We start from the raw sequence: 21,013 nt of genomic DNA, 5'->3' as shown, positions 1-21,013 counted from the left end.
CAGATTTCTAGAACTTTTTTTCAGTGCATGCCAACAGACTCATCTGAATTTTTTTTAGATGGATTAATATTTACAGGGGTGAAGCAAACATCAGCAAAATTTCGTTAACTTACCTTTTTTGTCCTTTCAGTCTTATTTTTAATTTCCTGAGAAAGCGAGTTTTCTTCAGGGGGCAGGGTCAAGCGTAGCCGACACACGTTTGCCTAGAAGAAAGACAAAGCTCTTCTTTCAGTATATTAAAAACATTACTGTCTTTGTGAAAAGAATGAAAAGTAACTTTCTAAGGGATAGCTTGTTTACTTCAAGGAACAAGAAAAACAGACGTTTTTATAACAGAAATTATTAAATACTGTTGAAAGACAAGGGAGGGTCAAAAGCAGGGCTATCTACAAGCAACAGTTTTCTCCATAAGTCAAACTCATTCCATGGCAAATGGAACTATTACTATAACAATATTCTCATGGACAACAGGTATTTGCAAATTTGTTTTAAAAATTGAATAAATTTTATTAGCTTTTATAAAGAGCGATACAAAGATAATTATCAAATACCTTTTTCTCCAAACTAAAAAGTTAATCTAAGTAAAATAAAAACATAGATCCAGAGGAATAGAAGAGGAAAAGATGGAAAGAAAAGGAAAAAAGAAGAGAGAAAGAGAGATAGAAGGATTAAAACAGAGAAAGAGAAAAATAAAGTTAAGAAACTAACGAACTCCCCATTCTTCTTCTGTCAGCTATATATAAACATTATTCAACTCATCCACTCCAATGTAACACCCAGCACAACTACTTTCTATAAACTTCAGCCTTTAAATCCAAATGTCATTATTTCTTTTTCACGCAAAAAGTCTATGAGAGGCTTCCAGTCGTTAGTAAGTGTTAACAATGACTTTTTTCTGATTAAACATGTCAATTTCACTCAGCTAAGTCTAATAATTTTAATAACCATTCCTCCATTGTTGGTAATGATGAGTCTTTCATCTTTTATAGAGACTGAACTAGGTGGGGGGAAAGTTAATTACAGTATACCAGAGAAAATACATTAAGAATCACACAGCAGTCTTACTCCTCTGAAAAACTTAGTTTCTCACTGCTTTCACTTTGGTGAGCAAACATTTTGAAATGGTTTTCAGTATATTTTTTCAAGACACAATAAAAGGAACTGAGAACAGATATTGTGATACTGTAACACATGGGTAGGCAAACTAAGGCCCGGGGGCCAGATCCGGCCCAATCGCCTTCTAAATCCAGCTCGCGGATTGTCCAGGTATCAGCGTGTTTTTACATGAGTAGAATGTGTGCTTTTATTTAAAATGCATCTCTGGGTTGTTTGTGGGGCCTGCCTGGTGTTTTTACATGAGTAGAATGTGTGCTTTTATTTAAAATGCATCTCTGGGTTATTTGTGGGTCACAGGAATTCGTTCATATATTTTTTTTCAAAATATAGTCTGTCCCCCCCCCGTCCCAAGGTCTGAGGGACCGTGGACCGGCCCCCTGCTGAAAAAGTTTGCTGACCCCTGCTGTAATATTTACATATTACATATTTACATAAAATAACACGTTAAGATAGGGGTGAAGGAACTTTTTCACACTGACAGCTAAATTCCCTTCTAGACAGCCTCCAAGGGGCAACATGCCAGTGGTGGGTGAGACCAGAAGAAAAAGCGGGAAGAGCAATGAATGGAAATTTTACCACTGTACTGTAAGTAGTTTTCACATACATTCACAAAGCTCACTCTGTCCTCCATCCAAATAAGCAAGAGGCATTTTGAGAGTTCAAGGACATATTCCAGGCAAAGACATTAAAGGGCAGTGGTGTGGACTGGAGAGAGGGGCTGTGACTAAAGAGATAATGTAGAGGAGAAAGAATTACAAGAGCCGGATTGGAAGGCCTGAAGGGCCATATTTGGCTCCTAGGTCTGAGTTTTCTTGCCCCAATATTAAGGCTTATTGGGATCAAATTTTGCTTGACATTACGTTACTGCATGAGAGGTGTTAACATTCCACTATTTTTATTAAAATTGAACCTATGAGTGTTGCTTTGCTACATGAATAGAGATAGCAAGTGTTCCAAAACATAATAATGGCTTTGTAATAGCAAGTGTTATATCAGCTGATCTCAGTTTTCTGTCCCCTACAGCATACAAAGAATGTGCATCCTGGAATGATAACAGCCTACACTATCAAATTAGTGGAAAAGCTATTTAGAGGAGGATGACTGTTTTAACAGCCCTTTCATTAGATCTACCAGTGTTTTAACACAGCATTAAAGAGTCAAGATCTTAATCTGGTTTATGAAACATTTCAGAAATAATTTACATAGTTTTAGTTAATGTTTCAAAGTGATAATTGCCAGTATCCAAGATAGCAGCAACATCATCCTTGTTACCTCATTCCTTTCGGGCCTTTTCATTCATTAAGCAGCAGCAAACCTGGGTTTATTTCTGGAAGCACACTTCACAAAGAGCTACAACCAAGCCTAGATTCCTGAGTGTGCAAACACATGATACACTTTTATGCCAACACAAGTTTTATCCCTCTAGTTCCTGCTTGTTTCCACTTCAAACGTCTTAGGTACACACTTAAAAAGACCCGTAATGTATGAATAACAACATTCTTGGTGAAGGACCCAAGCTCTTAGTAGCTAAATCTAATGCCTCTATGCTGACCATTCTCTGTTAATGTCAATCTTACAACCAACTTCTCTTCAGAATCAGGAAAATACTGTACATATTTTGGACCACGCTAAAAATAATAAACTGATGCTTCAACAAAACAAATGTGTTGTACCCGGCACACATCATAAGCACACATTCTCAAGCATACAGGTACAAATTAAATCCAATCAGGTTTAAAAATGTGCTGTGAACCCAACACTTCTGCATTTCTAGTCACATTAAGTCAGGGGTGGGGGAATAGGATTGCAGCTGTGGCCAGGTTACCTTGATATGAATCCAGAAGTATGGATGCATAATGGAGGAATTTGTAACTCTGGAGAAAATTTACAGTAGTCCAAGTACTTTTAACTAACAATTTATTTTACATTTGCTTTACTGAACAGGTGCATTTTGGGTAACTTCTCTCAGAAGGCTAAAGGCAGCCCTCCAAATTCTTTGACCAAGACAGTAAAATAGACATGCAGATTAAGACATGTGTGGTGGAATTTATCACTGCAAGATGGGTCACTGGTTTAGGCTATGTTCACATTTGACTTTAAAATGCAGTAAAGTTGTTCCCCCTTGCTGCATTTCAAGTTGCATTTTTACTTGCAGAACACACCATTACCTGTTTTGTTACTTACACACACACACACACACACACACACACACCAAACTCCTATTCAGTAAAGCCATAATTTGTGCATGTGCTGTCATCTGTGCATGTGCAATGGATGTCTGAAATGTACACACCTCATCTTAAAAGGAGTTTTCAAATCAGATGGAAGTTGGTTTGAGGGGAAATGTATCAAACAGCAATATTTCTCAACAAACTATAAGAAGCCTATGCATTGTGACTAATGTCATACGTACTCAGATTCAAACATTAGCATTGGGAGCACACTGGAGCCAGAGAAAGCAGTCATATGTTCACAGCCTTAGACAACTTGAAAATGGGCTTAGACAATTACATAAAGTAAATCTCAATCACTGGCTACTAGTGACACTGGGTTCATGCCATTCAGGGTGGAACTTTAAAATGTAACTACTGTACAGTACTCAGATCCTTTTCATTATTACTTTTTAAATCAATTCTTCCACCAAAGGGCCTAAGATGGACAGCATATGTTATCTTCACACCAATCCTCTGAAATAGCTGAGATAGGTAAAAGTGAGAAAGCACATAACTGGCCTAAGGGCACCCAGTGAGCTTCATCAACAAACAGGGATTCCAGCATAGGTCTCTCCTACCTACATAATCCACTACAACACAGATTAATAAAATATTTGCATGGCACCAGGTTGGCCCAACCACATCAGCTGCTCAAAGCAACACTTTGGAGGTGCACAAACAAAACAGCACAGAATCAGACTCTCGAATCCAAACATCTTCAGTGATGCTGCAAGAGATCCTGGAGTGCAGCCACTTAGCAGGTTTCTCAAGCCAACTCACATGCATTCATGTATACTTCCTTAGATATATGCTGACCTTTGAGGTTAATCCTCTTCAATGATACACCCATGCCAACCATAGTAAATTACTTTCTCTACAAACAAATAATTTACACCTTCTACATTTTAGGGGAGGTTGCCAACAAGCCAAAATTTTACAGGAATGACTATTATTTTGTTTCTTTGCCAGAATAAATGTAGAGAAAGAATGCAAAATTCTGAGTTTGATGTTTTCATTGTTACTTCTTTAAAATGACACCTTTCGGAAGAAGGCAGAGCAGTCTGCACATGCTCAGAAACAGACATGATGGATGAGACCGTGGTGAATCAAGCAGTCTTGTCCAGCATCCTGCTTCCTACAACGGCCAACCCGATGCCTCAAGGAAACCCACCAGCACAGCATGAAGACAGCAATGCTCCCCTACTGTTGCTCCCTTGTATTTGGTAATCAGTGGTAGACTGCTTCAAGTTGGAGGCTCCAAATGGTCATCCATCCATTATTAATTTACAAAGCCCTAAACAACTTAGGTCCAGGTTACCTCAGGGATCACCTGAACCCTTATAGCCCAGCTCGATCATTGAGATCACCTACAGGAGCATCGTTGTCAAGGCTCAGTTGGCAAGAAGAGAAATCAAGGCTTTGGTGTCACAGGCCCAACCCTGTGGAACACTCTACAAGAGAGATTCAGCAGACACCGTCTGTGCCAACTTCTAAACACCTACTGAAAACTTTTCTATTCCCCCAGGCCTATACAAACAGTTAAGAATGCCTCTCTCCACAATGGCTAATTGATCTCTGTTTTTAACGTTTTAATATGGTTTTTATTGTACGGTTTTGTTTTACTGGTGTAAACCACTTTGGGCTTTGGTTTGGTTTTTCACATAGTGGTATATAAATATTTCTCTAAATAAATAAATAAGGCATTTCCTCCTAGGCCTCTGTGAATTTATCAAGTTGCCCTTCAAAGCCATCTGAGCCACAGACCATCAGCACGCCTTGTGACAGTGTCCTGTTTGTATGTCATATAAAATATACCGGTAGTTTAAAACAAGCTATAGACTGTTTAATGTGAAACAGCAGAGTTCTGGGGCCAGCTTCTCAGAAGTCCTAAGACGCTCCTCCCACTGCTCAACCCTGGAAACAAAAAGAAGCCAGTCTGGTTTGTGCCATCTGAGGCAAGGTGTGTCTTGAAAGAGAGGGGGAAACTTGTCTGTATCCACTTTCTCCACAAAAGGCATAACATATCATACACCAATGTTGTGAGGGACCAATACATCCTACTACTTCTTTTCTTTTTTTGAAAGTAACTATATTATGATGCAGGATAATTCAATCCATAGAGCATGAGACGCTTAATCTCAGACTTGTGGGTTCTACCCCCACGTGGGGCAAAATATTCCTGTGTTTCAGGGGGTTGGACTAGATGACCCTTGTGGTCCCTGGCGCTGTGGTCTAAACCACTGAACCTCTTGGGCCGGCCGATCGGAAAGTAAACAGTTCGAATCTGTACGATGGTGGTGAGCTCCCCACTGCTCTGCCTCAGCTTCTGCCAACCTAGCAGTTCAAAAGCACACAAGTGCAAGTAGAAAAATAGGTACCACTGTGGCAGGAAGTTAAACAGTATTTCCATGCACTCTGGCACTTATCCCGGTGTCCCGTTGCACCAGAAGCGGCTTAGTCCTGCTGGCCACATTACCCGGAAAGCTGTCTGCGGACAAACACCGGCTCCCTCAGCCCAAAAGAGAGATGAGCGCCGCACCTCATAATCGCCTTTCACTGGACTTAACCATCATTTACCTTTTACCTTACCATACCATTCTATGATAAAGCAAGATTATCCCTTCTATGGAGCAAGGGCATCTTGGCGCAGGTATGGGGTACAGAACAAAGCCACCTTGGCCTGCCCTTCCTCAACCTGTAGCCCTCCAAATGTTGCAGGACCCCACCACCCCATGAACCATGCTGGGTGGGGCTGATGGGCGTTGGAGTCCAGCAACCCCTAGAGGGCAGGGGCCTTGCCTTCAAGGCACCCAAGCCCAATACAGCGCTAAGGAAGGCATGCGGGGAGCAGCGGCTGAGACTGCGGCTCCCATTTCCCCCGAGGTTTCGCCTCGACGCCCTTCCCGCCTTTTTCCGCCCCTGAGGGAACTCGCTTCGCGCATGCGCCTCCTGTTCCTGAGGTAAGTTGCGCCCCTGCCTCGGACATCTCAAAGAGACCCGCTCGGGGCCGCCGCTCTCTGCGCCTGAGGGGAGCTTCCTTCATCGCCGTGCGCTCTTTCGTTGCCCCGTCCCCGCTCACCTTTCTCTGAGCAGGGCCGCCCTGGCCGTCGGGCTTCTTCGGCGTGGTGGTGGTGAGGGTCAAGCCCGAGCTGTAGCGCAACATCTCGGCCGCCTTGGAGTTGTGCCTCGCTCCGCTCCGCTCCTCTCTCCGCCGCACACGCCCCGCGCCGCCTCCCTCCCGCAATGGCCACGGGCCACTGACAGCCTCCTCCTGACCCGGCGGGCGTGGCGGGCAGCCGCCCGGCCCGGCCAGCCTCTTCCCCGCCTCCAGCCCGCCCGCCTGCTCGGTGGACGGACGGAGCGGAGAGAGGAGGCGCGCTCGCTCTGGCGGCCGAAGGGCCCCCGGGGGAAGGAGAGGCGAGGCGACCGCGCCTCAAAGCGGCTCCCGAAGGAAATCCTTCCTGCGAGGCGCCTCAGGCCTCCTGTGACACGGGGACAGACTTAAAACGACTTAAAACGGAGCCTCGCTCTTCATGACAAACGTAGAGCTCTGGGGGGAAAACCAGAAATGGGATTCCTTGGTGAGATTCCAGAAAAACACGAGGGCCTTCTGGCGGTTCCCTCATTGCGAGAAGTGAGGTTACAGGGGGCCAGACAGAGGGCCTTCTCGGTAGTGGCGCCCGCCCTTCAGATGTGAAGGAAATAAGCAGCTATCCTATATTTAAAAGACATCTGAAGGGAAGTTTTTATATTGAATGCTGTACTGTTTTTAACACTTGATTGGGAGCCGCCCAGAGTGGCTGCGGAAACTCAGCCAGATGGGTGGGGTATCAATAATATATGATGATGATTATTATTATTATTTTGTGACACGACGCAGCTAGGAAATTTTAATCGACTCAAAAAGTTGCTTGTCCATTAATCAGGCAGCAGATTTGTGTTGTTGTTATTTTTGTTGTACAAGCTAATAGGTTAAAAGGTTTGTAAAAACATAACATTCGCAAACAGCAATTAAAATAACTTCTCCCAAATATTCATGAAATAACTATTATTTTTAATCATTCCTGTAGGTAGCCAACAGGAATACATGGACAACATAATCCCACCCTTATTCTCTGCACATTTTTGCCCTTGCCTGCCAGGCTGAATGCGTTAAGGGAGCTCACACAAATGTTGCTCCTCTACTAGATTTTAAGAAGCATTTAAATTTGGTTTCAGAGCCTCAAATAATGGGGGCATAAAGGGGTGTATAAGTACTTTAATAAAGCTGCAATCCAGGAACAGTGGAGCAAGATAGCATCTAAAGCATCCTTGGCATCCAAAGCCCTATGACAGGGGTCAGCAACCTTTTTCAGCCGTGGGCTGGTCCGCCGTCCTTGAGACCATGTGGGGGGGCTGGACTATATTTTGAAAAAATAATAATAATGAATTCCTGTGCCCCACAAATAACCCAGAGATGCATTTTAAATAAAAGGACACACTATACTCATGTAATGCTGACTCCTGGACCATCCGCAGGCCGGATTGAGAAGGCGATTGGGCCGCATCCGGCCCCTGGGCCTTAAGTTGCCTACCCATGCCCTATGGCTCCTGGCCAGTGCAGAAAGGGAGGGCAATAAAACTGATTTTGGGCAAATCTTGGCTCACTGACCTTTTTAGAGTTATTTGAGAGTGTCAGGTGATCTTGACATTACCTGGACCTCACCAAAGACTTTTGAGTAAAATTAGCAGTCATGGAATAAGAAGTCCTCTTGTGGATCAGGAATTGGTTAAAGTAGTAGGAACCAAAGATAGGAAATCATTTTCCAGGGGATGGGGGTGGGGAGGAATGGCTGTGCACCAGAAAAGGTAACAGAAATATGTGTACCTTTGGATGCCATGTTGAGGACCCCAGCCTCAACTGAAGGGTTCTTGGTATCAGAAAGATGGAAAAGACTGAAGATCATAAATCCAATCAGATTACTCAAAATGAGACAAGCAACAAGATCCTTCCTTTGGTGTACAAACAGTCTTTTGATTTCCAGTCTAATATTTTCTGCAGCCAAATTGCTCTGAATGAAGCTCTGTGATAAATGCAAGAAAAGCATTGTGTTTCTAGGGATCTTGTCATTCTTCTCCAATCTTTGCCAATAAAGTAAATAGACAAGCAACCCTAATTCCTTCTGTTTGGGGCTCATTGTGATTTTGTAGTCTAATTATAGATTTCGTTCTATCGTTACGAGATCAATTTTTACTCTTCTTGATGTTCCACACTCTGCTTTTTTATAGGGGTTAGAAATGTCTTCTTCCTCAACTCTGTTCTGGCACAAATCCAACATTTACTCAAAAAACTTCACAATACGCAGAGGCAGATTGCTTAAACATATGCACGTGTCATTTAACAATGTGCAGTACAGGAATAGCAGCATTGCTGCATGAGGGTTAAGATTCACGCTTACAATATACATTGAGTAATTAAGCCAGATGAAAGAACAGAACATGGCACACCCTGTATCACAGTTAACAGTGTGTGTAACAAATGAAACGGATGTCAATCATTTAGGCTATAATTTCCTATTCTATCAAATCCAGAATGTGATGACTGTTGAGGAATGAGAGGAAATTGCAGAAGAATAAGATATCTGAACTTTGATGGTTCTGTAGGGCACATCAGAGTATATCTTGGATGAGACACAGTCAATATGAAACCACTTTAGTGCCTAGTTGCAGATTATATAATCAGTTGAAGGGGATAGATTGTGGATTAAAATATTTATTATTAATAATACTTTTAACTGGACAAAAAATAATTGTGGGCAAAAATATTATTAATAATACTGTCTCCCTTAATCTGAAACTTTCAAATTTTCTTCAAATGGGCACATTCAGAACTTATACATGCTCATTTCAGTAACACTAAAGGTGCTTCCTGGTTGGAGTGTGTGACACTGATCCAGTTTTTCTTTGTGTACACATGACAAATTAGCTGTCATACATTTCTGTTTACTTCAGTCATGGATATTCATTTTTGCTCTGCTGTTTCTGTCCACAGTAGTGGATGGGACTTGATGAAATGAATTTGTAGGTTTCTTTGTATTTCAACCCCACAAACACTTCTTCCACACCCTCCACTTCCTTTTTTTCTGTTCTGGGTATGTACCTGTGCACATGAACAGTGCCAGATCTGTACAAATGTTTGCTGTAGGGGGTAAAACTCTGCCCTGCTGCTCACTCTACCTGGTTGTGCACTCCAAGCAACAAAGAATTTTATATAAATCCTCCCATGAATTTGACTCCCATTAATCCTTTTAAAATCTATTTGAGCTAGAGGGCATCATCACATCCTTTGGCAGTGAATTCTGTTAGCTAATTGCACAGCATGTGGATAAATTTTTTAATTTGTATACTGCCCTTAGGAGTATATGGGGCCTTAGAGGAGGGGTAGTACTTCTGGTGGAGGCATGTTGTGCTCCTGCGGTAGTTTGCCCATCTTTGGTCCCCAACCTGCACTCAGCTCTCACCTGTGGCTTCTAGAAGCTGTCAGCATGTGACAGAGGCCGCACCCTGGGAAATGGCTTTGACTGGCCAGCTAAACCAGGTGAGAGTAGCCAATGGATCTCAAACCCTTGGTGTGTTAGGGACTTCCCATGCATGCTAAGACAGGCTCCAGCGGATTGAGTGGACGAGACCAAGGTGGGTCTAACAGTCAAAAAGCCAGTTTCTGCATGTGCTGTAGAGGAAAGTGAGGGGCAGATTGGGCTTGTCAATGTGGGAGGGTAGCCCATCTAGGAGAATGAAAAAACTGATCCGAAACCACTGCTGCCTTATGAGATATCTTCAGGATAGGAAAAGGCTAAGGAGTAAATTCTACACAAATTGGAGTGGAGTCCCTAAGATGGTTGGATGGCACATTGTATGTCTCCTTCTGCCAACACCTGCAGTCAAGCTGGTGCCAAACATATTGCTCAGTTTTCCTTTGGAAAACATCAGCAAGGCTGAGAGTGGGGGTCTTGTCATCTGGCAGCCCAGGACCTCCATACACACTTCCCAGGCTTGTGCAGTGGGGAGGTCACTGGTCCTGCTAACAGTGCTTTGACCTCATCCCTGGAGGCGCACTCTTGAGACGGACGGATGCCAACCAATACCGCCCTTCATCTGAAGATCACAGGGTGGTTCACTTCTGTTTGGGACCTATTGCCTATTAACTTAATTGGGTGACCTTGAATTTTAATAGTGCAAGAGAAATGTATGCGCTTCCTTGGCCTATAAAATTTTATTTCTAACGACTGAATATCAGCATGGAGAATATGCTTAGAAGGAAGCACTAGAGATCTGGTGACCAAGTGACTTACAATTAATCCAATAGGAGGGATCATTTTGTGATAAGTTCTGTAGTATGTAGTAGCAGCACCCATCATTTAATGGGAGGTCCTACTCTGGAGAAGACATGGAAACACACCCAGATTTCTTAGTTAGGTGACCTCCTGAGTAGCTCTTCCTAGTATCTTCAAGTATCATCCATTCTGTTCTACAGTTCAGTAACAACCAATATTCTCTTGCATGTGAGCTCTTTAGTAGTAGTAAACGGAAATTTACTCCTGTAATTTCCACGGAAATAGACTATTTCACATAGATCTGATTCACATACCAAGTTAAACGGTCAGACCAAAAGCAATCATATAACCGGATGTCAGGGTTTCTGGGAGAGAGGAGGAGATGACAGAGGAGACGGAGAGCGAGTGGGAGGAGGGGCAGAAGGATGAGGAAGAAGATGACGGAATTCTGAGGGAATCCACGAGTCTGAGCAGCGAGTCAGAGGATTCTCAAAAGGGGGTTACCTTAATCAAGCAAAGGGGAGGAGAAGGGAGAAGCGGAGAGGAGCCCAGTGGAAGACAGAGGAAGCAAGAGACGTCTCAGTCGGAACGGAGTAAAGGGGGTGGAGTCGTCAGCCTCTCGGAGGGAGCAGGATTAGGAGAGAACAGAGAGAGGGGGTTGGAGCAGGGTGTTCAGCCGGAAAGGGTGGAGAGCAGAGCAGGGGGTGGTGTAGCGGTCGAAAGAAAGGTCAGCAGCAACGTACGCGCGCCAAGTTCAAACGTAGAGGCGCGCGGAAGTGGAGAGAGCTCAGGGGAGGAGCCCGGCCCTAAAGCCAGAAAGAGGGGGGAAGAGGCGGCAGAGGATTCAGCCTCAGGCGAGTCACGGAGAGAGGGAACCCAGGGGGGCAGGAAGACCCTGCGGAAAAGAAAGGAGAGGAAGAGGTGGTCTAGAGCCAGGCTATTAAGTTGGTGCGGAAGAGGGGAGGAGTCAGAGGGGACTTCAGCGGTCTAACGTGGCAGACGTACGGCCACAATGCTGAACTGTATGAGAAGCAGAAATCTTCAATAAACTTTTCCTGTAAATAAGCTGCAACGGAGTGAGGTCTCTTGTGAGCTGGGACCAGTCCTGGGTGGCCGTGACAGTAAGTCCCCTCTCCAAAAAGCAAAAATTTTTTTTTGCGAAGCTCACGAACGGGAGCAGCCATGAGCGCTGAGGAGCAGCTGGTTGCATTGCGGAATCAGGTTACCGCTCTCACATCGGCAGTCATTGCTTCGCAGAAGAAGAATGACGACTTGGAGAAGACGTGCCAGGATTTGCAGGCAAGGTGGGAGCGCGCGGACAAGGCGGGGGCCCCAGGATCCAGAGCGGAGGGCATTGCGCTTGGACGGAGGGGGGGTGCCCTAGTTCCGCATTTTCATGGCAACTTGCAAGACTATCCCAATTTCAGAGCGGACGTTGTATATGCACTGCACTTACTCCGTCACGATTTTAAAGATGAGGAGGAGAGAGTGGGGTTCATTGTTTCGCACCTGCATGGGGAGGCCAGGGCTTGGCTACGCAATTTGTGGCGCGAAGATGGACCGGCCCGTCGCGATTCAACTGCGTTCATCAAAGCGATGGATTCTTGTTTTCAATCCTCTGTGGATGTGGACATTGCGCGCCGTCAAATGCACGGGCTGAGGCAGGGGAAAGCGACTGTGCGCCAATACCACTCTAAGTTTTTTGCATTGCTCACCGCCTTAGATTGGCCAAAGGACAGTAAGCCGGTCAGAGATCTTTTTTGGGAGGGATTGAGCCCCCCCATCAAGGATGAGATCGCTAGGGGGGACAGACCCCAGACCCTAGAAGACGTGGTGCACCGCGCTTTAGCTATTGGAATTCGACATGAGGGGCGTCCGTGGCACGAGGAGGACGGGCCCCAAGCACGTGCGCAAGCAAGGACTCTCCCTTTTGTGCACAGGGACTTCAGCCGTGCGCACCCCTCGCCAATGGGGAAGGACAGAGAGGAGCCAATGGAGATTGGTGGTGCTAGGGCTCAGAAGCCATCCCAGAGCCCTGTCCCTGGTGCAGCCAAAGCGAAGCCTCCTAGAGGAACCAGGAAGTGTTACATCTGTGACAGTGCGCACCATATGGCGAAAGAGTGCCCCCAGAGGCTCCAGAAGCACACTGCAGCGCTGGCAACTGTAACAGCAGAGGTGCAACCAGGGGAGCAGCTTCAGGGAAACGACAGTGCCTGGCTGGAAGCAGAGCTACTGGGGCTCAGCCAGGCGGATCTGTAGACAAGCCCCCAGCATCACTGCAGAGCGTGGACCCTTTGCCTCCCAAACCGGCAGTTCTGCTCACAGCAACACTCCAGTTGCCTGATGGGAGACTCCTCGAAGTTCCAATAACGATCGATTCGGGGAGCAACGCCGACTTCATGGGACTGCAGTTCGTTAAGCAGCACAACATGGCGCTCCTGCCTGCAACGACGCCTCTGAACGTGGTCACGGTGGACGGCAGGAAGTTGCTGGGGGGGCAAGTGGTGCAGCAAACCCCTCCCATGATGATGCAGATTGGCAACCATCGAGAACTTATTAGTTTCAATGTCACCCACTTATCGGACACACCCATCGTGTTAGGCATGAGTTGGCTGGAGAGGCACAGTCCCGCGGTTGCGTGGTACCAGAGGCAGATCAACTTTTGTTCATCGTATTGTGCTCAGCATTGCTTTCAGACCGATCAGGGAGGAGAAGCTGAGCAGCCATTGCATCTGGGTATGGTGCAAACAGTGCCTCACAAGTACCAGGAATTCTTGGAGGTTTTCTGTGAGAAGGAAGCTGACAAGTTGCCGCCTCATAGGCCTTACGACTGCGCGATTGATTTAGTGCCAGGGGCGCAATTGCCTGCTGCCAAGCTGTACTCCATGTCGGAGGACGAAATGCAAGAGCTTCGGGAGTTCATAGACCATAACCTCAAGCGAGGTTTCATCCAGGAATCTAAAGCAGCGGGAGGCAGCCCTGTTTTCTTTGTGAAGAAGAAGGACACGCCCCAAAAAAGGCTTATAGTGGATTACAGGTTCATCAACAGCTTGACTAAGCCCAAAGCTTTCCCCATGCCCAAAATTGACGACCTTTTAGCGACCGTCAGGAGGGGCAAGATTTTCACCAAGCTGGACCTACGTGGAGCTTACAATCTCATCCGCATCCGGAAAGGAGATGAGTGGAAGACCGCCATGTTCACCCCTCTGGGCACATACGAATACAGAGTCATGCCTTTCGGCCTCCAAAATGGCAGCCACGTTTTTCAAGCATTTATGCACCACGTGCTAGCAGGTCTCCTCTACAAGAAGTGTGTCTGCTTTCTCGACGATATCCTGATTTTCTCGGAATCGCCGGAGGATCACGATAAGGACGTGAGGGAGGTCCTGCAGAGGCTGAAGGAACACAGGCTGTACGCCAAGTTGGAAAAGTGCCAGTTTGATGTCAGAGAGGTTGATTTCCTTGGCTACAAGTTGTCCGACGAGGGACTGGCCATGGACAGGGCTAAGGTTCAGGCGCTGTTGGACTGGAAAAGCCCTCGAAATCGGAAAGAGGTCCAGAGGTTCATCGGCTTTGCCAATTTTTACCGCAAGTTTATTAAAGGTTTTGCGAACGCGACGGCGGCGATCACTGACACCCTCAGTTCCAAGAAGAAGAAGTTCGTCTGGACCGAACAAGCGGAGCGGTCCTTCCGGACGCTTAAAGGTCTTTTCGCCTCCGAAGAGCAGCTGCTCCACGTGAATCCCGGCAGACCCATGCGGGTAGAGACCGATGCGTCAGATAGAGCGGTTGGGGCCGTTCTTTTGCAAGAGGATTCACAAGGCAACTGGCGACCGGGTGCGTTCTACTCCCGGAAGCTCAGCAAGACGGAGCGCAATTATACCATATGGGACAGGGAGTTGTTGGCCATTCATGCAGCTTTCAAAGCGTGGCGACACTTCTTAATAGGAGCCAAGCACACGGTGCAAGTTCGCACGGATCACAAGAACTTAGAGTATTGGCGGACGGCTAAGTTGCAGACCCAGCGACACATGCGCTGGGCGGAGTTCTTTGCGGACTTCGACTTCAAAATAGAATACATCCCAGGAGACTCCAATGTTATTGCAGACGCGCTATCCCGAAAGCCGCAATACTTGGAGGAAGCAGCTCCAATCGCAGCAAAGCACATTTTCGCACCGCAGGCGTGGACGTGCGCTACCATCGCAGTCGACCTGGACGCGGTGCGACGCGCGTTGCAAAGGGATCAGTTTGCACAGTCTAAGATGGAGGAGCTACGCGGAGGGTCGCGAGACAACGATGAGTTTCAATTACAAGATGGACTTTTGACTCGTAAGGGTGCCCTTTACGTGCCCACCGACGATCTTCGAGCCAAGGTTTTGCAACAGTTGCATGACGCCCCTAGTGCAGGCCATTTCGGCAAAGAGAAGACGATGGAGTTGGTGGCTAGAGACTTTTGGTGGCCCCAGATGAGAGGAGAGGTGGCGGACTACGTCGCCAGGTGTGATATCTGCCAGCGGTCCAAACCAGTGCACCAGAAGCAGGCGGGATTGCTAGAACCGCTGGAGACACCGCAGCAACCATGGGAGAGGGTAGCGTTGGACTTTGTTACAGACCTGCCCAGCTCCAGAGGTAAGACGGCGGTGTTAGTGGTGGTGGACTTGTTCACCAAGATGGCGCACTTCATCCCTTGTGCCAAGGTGGCGACGGCAGAACAGACCGCAAAGCTCTTCATCGATCACGTCTTCAGAGTGCATGGACTTCCGCAGTCCGTCTTGTCCGACAGGGGGCGCCAGTTTGTTTCCACTTTCTGGCGAAAGCTTCTGGGCATCTTGCACGTCAAAATCAACCTGACATCGGCGAGACATCCACAAACCAACGGTCAAGCGGAGAGGGTCAACGCGATCATGCAGCAGTACCTGCGGTGCTACGCCAACCAGCGACCTGCGGCGTGGGTGGACTATCTGCCGATGGCTGAATTCGCCTACAACAACACGAAACACGCTTCCACCGGGGTGACGCCTTTCTTCGCGAACAATGGCCGTCATCCCAGGACCTTCCCGAGATTTGCGGCACCAGGAGGGGGGGGGCCTCAAGATGCCGACCAGTTTGCAGCGGAGTTGCAAGAGGTGCACGAGGAGCTGCGGAGACATTTGGAACTGGCAAAACAGGCGTATAAGGTGCAGGCCGATAAGCACAGGAGGGCGGGAGAGGACATCCAGGTTGGGGACTGGGTGTGGTTAGCAGCCCACGCGATGCCGGCCAGGTCATTGGCCAAGAAGAAGTTAGGACACAGGCAGCTAGGGCCATATCAAGTTGAGGCTAAGATCAATCCGGTGGCTTTTCGTCTAGCCCTTCCGGAAGGTTCCAGGGTGCACCCGGTCTTTCATAGGTCGGTGCTCACTCCCTACAAAACCCCACACAGGTTTCAAGAGTCAGGAGCACCCCCAGAGCCACGTAGGAGGGCGCCTGAGAGGGGGGAATCGCCAAGACCAGAACCTCTTAACGAGGTCACAGAGATACTGGACTCGAGATGGGGGGAGGAGGGAGTTGAATATTTTCTCGCCAGGGAGGGCACACCAGCCGCTGCTAATAGTTGGGTGCCAGGCTACGAGTTAGACGAACCCCTTTTGAAAGAAGAGTTCCATGCACTTTTCCCACATAGACCCATGCCAGCTGAGTACTTTGATGACTGGCTTTTCACACCCACATTGTCAGATAGCACGTTCAGGGGTTTCTCTTCCCCCGAGGAAAGAACACCAGAATCAAGCCCGCCCAGGGGATCGTGCTCGGGGGTGGACACGGAAACCCCTTATTGGTGGGAGGAGCAGCCAGAGGAGGAATGGCGTAAGAGGTGGCTGATAGGTCCTTGGCGGGCAGCACCGGAGGAAGTAGCGATGGAAGCAGAGACTGGGAAGCATTTGGGGGAAGAACCCGACTTCGAATACACTTACACAGAACTGCCAGCGGAGAACATTGACGTAGACGACCTGTATCCTGAGCCTACCCCCGAAGAGCCGCAGTTTCCACAACCGGTCCCCGACGAGCGGGAGGGGGGAAGGGGGGGCTTCGAGGGGGGGATGGATGTCAGGGTTTCTGGGAGAGAGGAGGAGATGACAGAGGAGACGGAGAGCGAGTGGGAGGAGGGGCAGAAGGATGAGGAAGAAGATGACGGAATTCTGAGGGAATCCACGAGTCTGAGCAGCGAGTCAGAGGATTCTCAAAAGGGGGTTACCTTAATCAAGCAAAGGGGAGGAGAAGGGAGAAGCGGAGAGGAGCCCAGTGGAAGACAGAGGAAGCAAGAGACGTCTCAGTCGGAACGGAGTAAAGGGGGTGGAGTCGTCAGCCTCTCGGAGGGAGCAGGATTAGGAGAGAACAGAGAGAGGGGGTTGGAGCAGGGTGTTCAGCCGGAAAGGGTGGAGAGCAGAGCAGGGGGTGGTGTAGCGGTCGAAAGAAAGGTCAGCAGCAACGTACGCGCGCCAAGTTCAAACGTAGAGGCGCGCGGAAGTGGAGAGAGCTCAGGGGAGGAGCCCGGCCCTAAAGCCAGAAAGAGGGGGGAAGAGGCGGCAGAGGATTCAGCCTCAGGCGAGTCACGGAGAGAGGGAACCCAGGGGGGCAGGAAGACCCTGCGGAAAAGAAAGGAGAGGAAGAGGTGGTCTAGAGCCAGGCTATTAAGTTGGTGCGGAAGAGGGGAGGAGTCAGAGGGGACTTCAGCGGTCTAACGTGGCAGACGTACGGCCACAATGCTGAACTGTATGAGAAGCAGAAATCTTCAATAAACTTTTCCTGTAAATAAGCTGCAACGGAGTGAGGTCTCTTGTGAGCTGGGACCAGTCCTGGGTGGCCGTGACACCAGCCTAACAAGATTTTCCGATTTAAATATGTTGGAGAGATGCTAAGATCCAGATAATTTTCAGACTAAAGCTTTCAGAGTTTGAGACAGACCTTCCAAGGCAGACACAGGCAGCTCTATCTTTCCATTAAAAATAACTATGAGTCCAGGTTCAGACATAACAATGTTAAACCATGACTTAATGCTCAACGGAGCAGCAAGGTACACAATCTTATTTCCCGGAGACCACACATTTGTCATGTTATGGCTTAGTGTGATGTGTGAAAGGCCATGTGTCATTTTTAGGAACTGGCCACAAATCAGGCTATGAAACTGATTTCAAGTGAGGTTTCAAACCATTCTTTGACTTAACCAGGGTTATGTTACCACATAGGTTGTATGTCCCGTGAAGGTGGAAGCCTTCGACAACTGAGGCTCCCTGTAGCTTATCCTTATTTCAAGTATCCTTATTTCTTTTAACAATAGTTTTTATTAGTTTTTAATTACAATAATCTAATGATAGCCTCATTATAACAATGCCAAATTATAATACAATTACTAATCCCAAACATTCAAATGCCAAATTACCGGTATATAATTTAGGTGGCCTGCGTGCTAGCATCAATGGTTTGATTATTTACTTTGTTTCTGCATTCCAAAATCTTATTCATCTCAATTACATTCCAGTCAAAATAACAATCCCTTATAGGACAACTGCAATGTTAACACCATCTATTTGTCTTGACGCATTAAATGATTTATAAATCTATAGGTGAAGCATTCAAACTATCTTTATTCCTCCTGTGTGTGACAATTATTCTGGCCATAGTGTTCCTTCCTGTCCTTGTAAAATGTTTTATCTATCTTTTCCCAGCCGTTGCTGCCCTCCATCATGCCTTGGGCAGAGCTAATATCCCATTGTTGTTTCAGAAGTCAAGTATCCTTATTTCAAGACATTGTTTTAAAATAAAATCACTTCCTTTATACTCAGTGATATGTTGCATAGTGGGTCATACCCAGAGTAGACTGACTGGAATCGATGGACGTAACTGTTTTAAGCTAGTTGACTTTAATACAGTAGTTGACTTTAATATATTCTGAGGCTGACTTAGTTGGAAACAATGTTTTGCATCGTATTGTTTTATATTCCTTTCTCCCCCCCCCCTTTTGCATTTTCTTTGGCCAGGAATTATGTTCTCTTGTTCTCACAACAGCTTGCCAGCCAACTCCTGTAGTTGCACAACTGTTTCAGTTGCCATGTTACCTCCTACCAATCTGCATGCACAGGTATGCCAAATGGGAGAAAAAAGGAACCAAACATCACATGAAAAAAGATGGTCCATTAAGTCAATCTCATTTTGAAAGGCCTCATCAATCCCCCCTCTCCACTTTTGTCAGATTTTAACTATTACAGTGGAACCTTGGTTTTCAAATGTAATCTGTTCCAGAAGTCCGTTTGACTTCTGAAACATTCGAAAACAGGATCAAAGGGCTGGCTGCAAAGTCAATGGGAAAAAATGAAAAATGTGCCTCAGAAGTCATTCGAAAACGGAAGCATCCACTTCCAGGTTTATAGCATTCAGCTTCCAAATTGTCTGGCATCCAAGACATTCGAAAACTGAGGTTTGACTGTACTAAATCTGTCCTTTGACACAGGACATACTGTTTTATGCAGTGCTATTTTGGGGGGTACTCAAGGCTATGCTGTACTGGCACTTTTTTTCTAGAAGAAAAGCACTGCTTTGATGTAGTGTTACGACAGCTCCACTACTAACCATGCCTGGTTTTTAAACAAGTTTTTGAAAAAGAGGCTTGTAGCTAGTTTGCTACTGGATTAAAAGGTTACCACCATTTTTGTTAATCTCAGTGCAGGCATAACGTGGCAACATGCTTAATACTAAAGAGGGAAGGAGAAAGCGCAGGAACCCACAGGATGCTTCCATTCTCTCATTGTGAAGAGATGGAGGGAATGTTATTCATCCATTAGGCCTATTCCTGTTGACCCATTTCCATGGGGCTTATATAAAAGTTCCCACTGAACTGTCTTCCACTCTGCCACCCTTAACAATGTTCGAGATCCAACTCTGTTTGGGCTACCACTGTCCACTGGGTGCCTCTACACTCGAGAAAGAGGGTGTTGGAAGTGCACAAAGAGACTCCAAAATTGGATTATATTTAGCCAATGTAATTTTATTTCAGAATGACTAGTCCTTTACAGTTTAAGCATATCTGGAGGTAGCTGCCAGAATTATTTGATTTCCCACCTCCACACAAACAAATGGCTTGAGTGAATCAGTTTATGGGCAGAGTCCACAAGGAGATTTCTCTTGCATGAATCCTTGACATGAACAGGGACTTTGGAAGGGAACCTCCTGGTAGATTCTGCCCTATATTTCTGGAAGGACAGCTGAACACTAGTGTAAAATAATGTATATATGATAGTTTCAGAACAAACATAAAACCACAAGAGGTAGCCTCTATTGATTGTCAACACAATAGACTTCCAGTTTCTTTTTCCCTTCTAAAAATGCTGTCCGAGTATGGTGCAATCTGCCTCCTACAGATATTAGTGACAATCCTCTCGTTGATGCTGATGAGCTGGAACGGAGAGAGAGGACTAAAAATAACATTGTTTGGCAGGAACCACAATACCTACTGGAAATCCTGCACACTTACAGCACAAGTTATTCCTATTAACCAGTATGCACAGATTTCTCTTTGACTTGAGGTAGAAAACTCCAAATGCCACCTTGCCTCTCACTCATGAACATCAGGCACCAGCCACTAAGAACATTTCCTATGCAGTTACATTGTCAAGAGATACTGTGCTGTTTCATAATTCAGATTTGTTTTCATGGCATTTGCACAGTATAACCTCCCTATTTGAACAGAAATAGTTACCTCATATTGAGCATCATCTAGCTTCGTATGAGCTACTCTGATGGGTAGTAGTTCTCCAACATCTCAGGTGGGTTCCCCCCCCCAGCATACCTGAGATACCCATAACAAGTATTTTGAAAGTTCTTTACACAGTGCATAGTTAAACTATGGAATTCACTCCCAGAAGAGGTAGGGAGAGTCACTAACTTGGATGGCTTTAAAGGAAGATTAAACAAATTTGTGGATGATAAGGCAATGGTTCATGGTTCTCCCTCCACTGTGGAAAGCAGCGTGCCTCTGAATTCCACTTGCTGGGAATCGCAGGCGGGGAAAGTGCTGTTGCACTCTGGTCCCACTTGTGGGCTTCCCATAATAGGCACCTGGCTTATCACCATGAGAGCAGGATGCTGGACTGGAAGGGCCTTTTTGGCCCAAAGCAGCAGCGCTATTCTGTGTTCATATGGAGGGGTTATGGACTGAACCGGGGCCCTTCTGCATACAAAGCTGGTGCTCTGGCTGTACCTAGAATCCCCTTCCCATTCCCTACAGCTGCTGCCCTATAAGATGGACCAGCCTATTCTGCCAATCAAACTTCCACAGGAAAACCACTTGGGTGCTTTCAGATTCTTTCAGACCTCCATGGCATCCCAATTCCAGTTCTC

General features: G+C 46.5%; 1 protein-coding gene across 1 annotated transcript in view; it reads right to left on the bottom strand.

The window, feature by feature from the left end:
• The window catches only part of LOC309356248 (uncharacterized protein), a 61,360-nt gene extending 54,751 nt beyond the window's left edge, over nucleotides 1-6,609 (bottom strand). Inside the window, exons 1-2 of the mRNA XM_081887521.1 lie at nucleotides 6,409-6,609; nucleotides 114-203 (exon numbers count right to left, since the gene is read on the bottom strand). Of these exons, the coding sequence (XP_081743647.1) occupies nucleotides 114-203; nucleotides 6,409-6,492 (174 nt within the window). The 5' untranslated portion in view covers nucleotides 6,493-6,609. The remainder of the gene's footprint in view (nucleotides 1-113; nucleotides 204-6,408) is intronic.
• Between the last annotated feature and the right edge of the window lie 14,404 nt (nucleotides 6,610-21,013).

Source organism: Podarcis melisellensis (assembly GCF_964234715.1).
Source record: "Podarcis melisellensis genome assembly, chromosome: 14".
In the NCBI taxonomy this organism is placed as follows: domain Eukaryota; kingdom Metazoa; phylum Chordata; class Lepidosauria; order Squamata; family Lacertidae; genus Podarcis; species Podarcis melisellensis.
Note: the sequence above shows the minus strand (reverse complement) of the source record. Positions and strands in the feature narration are given on the sequence as shown.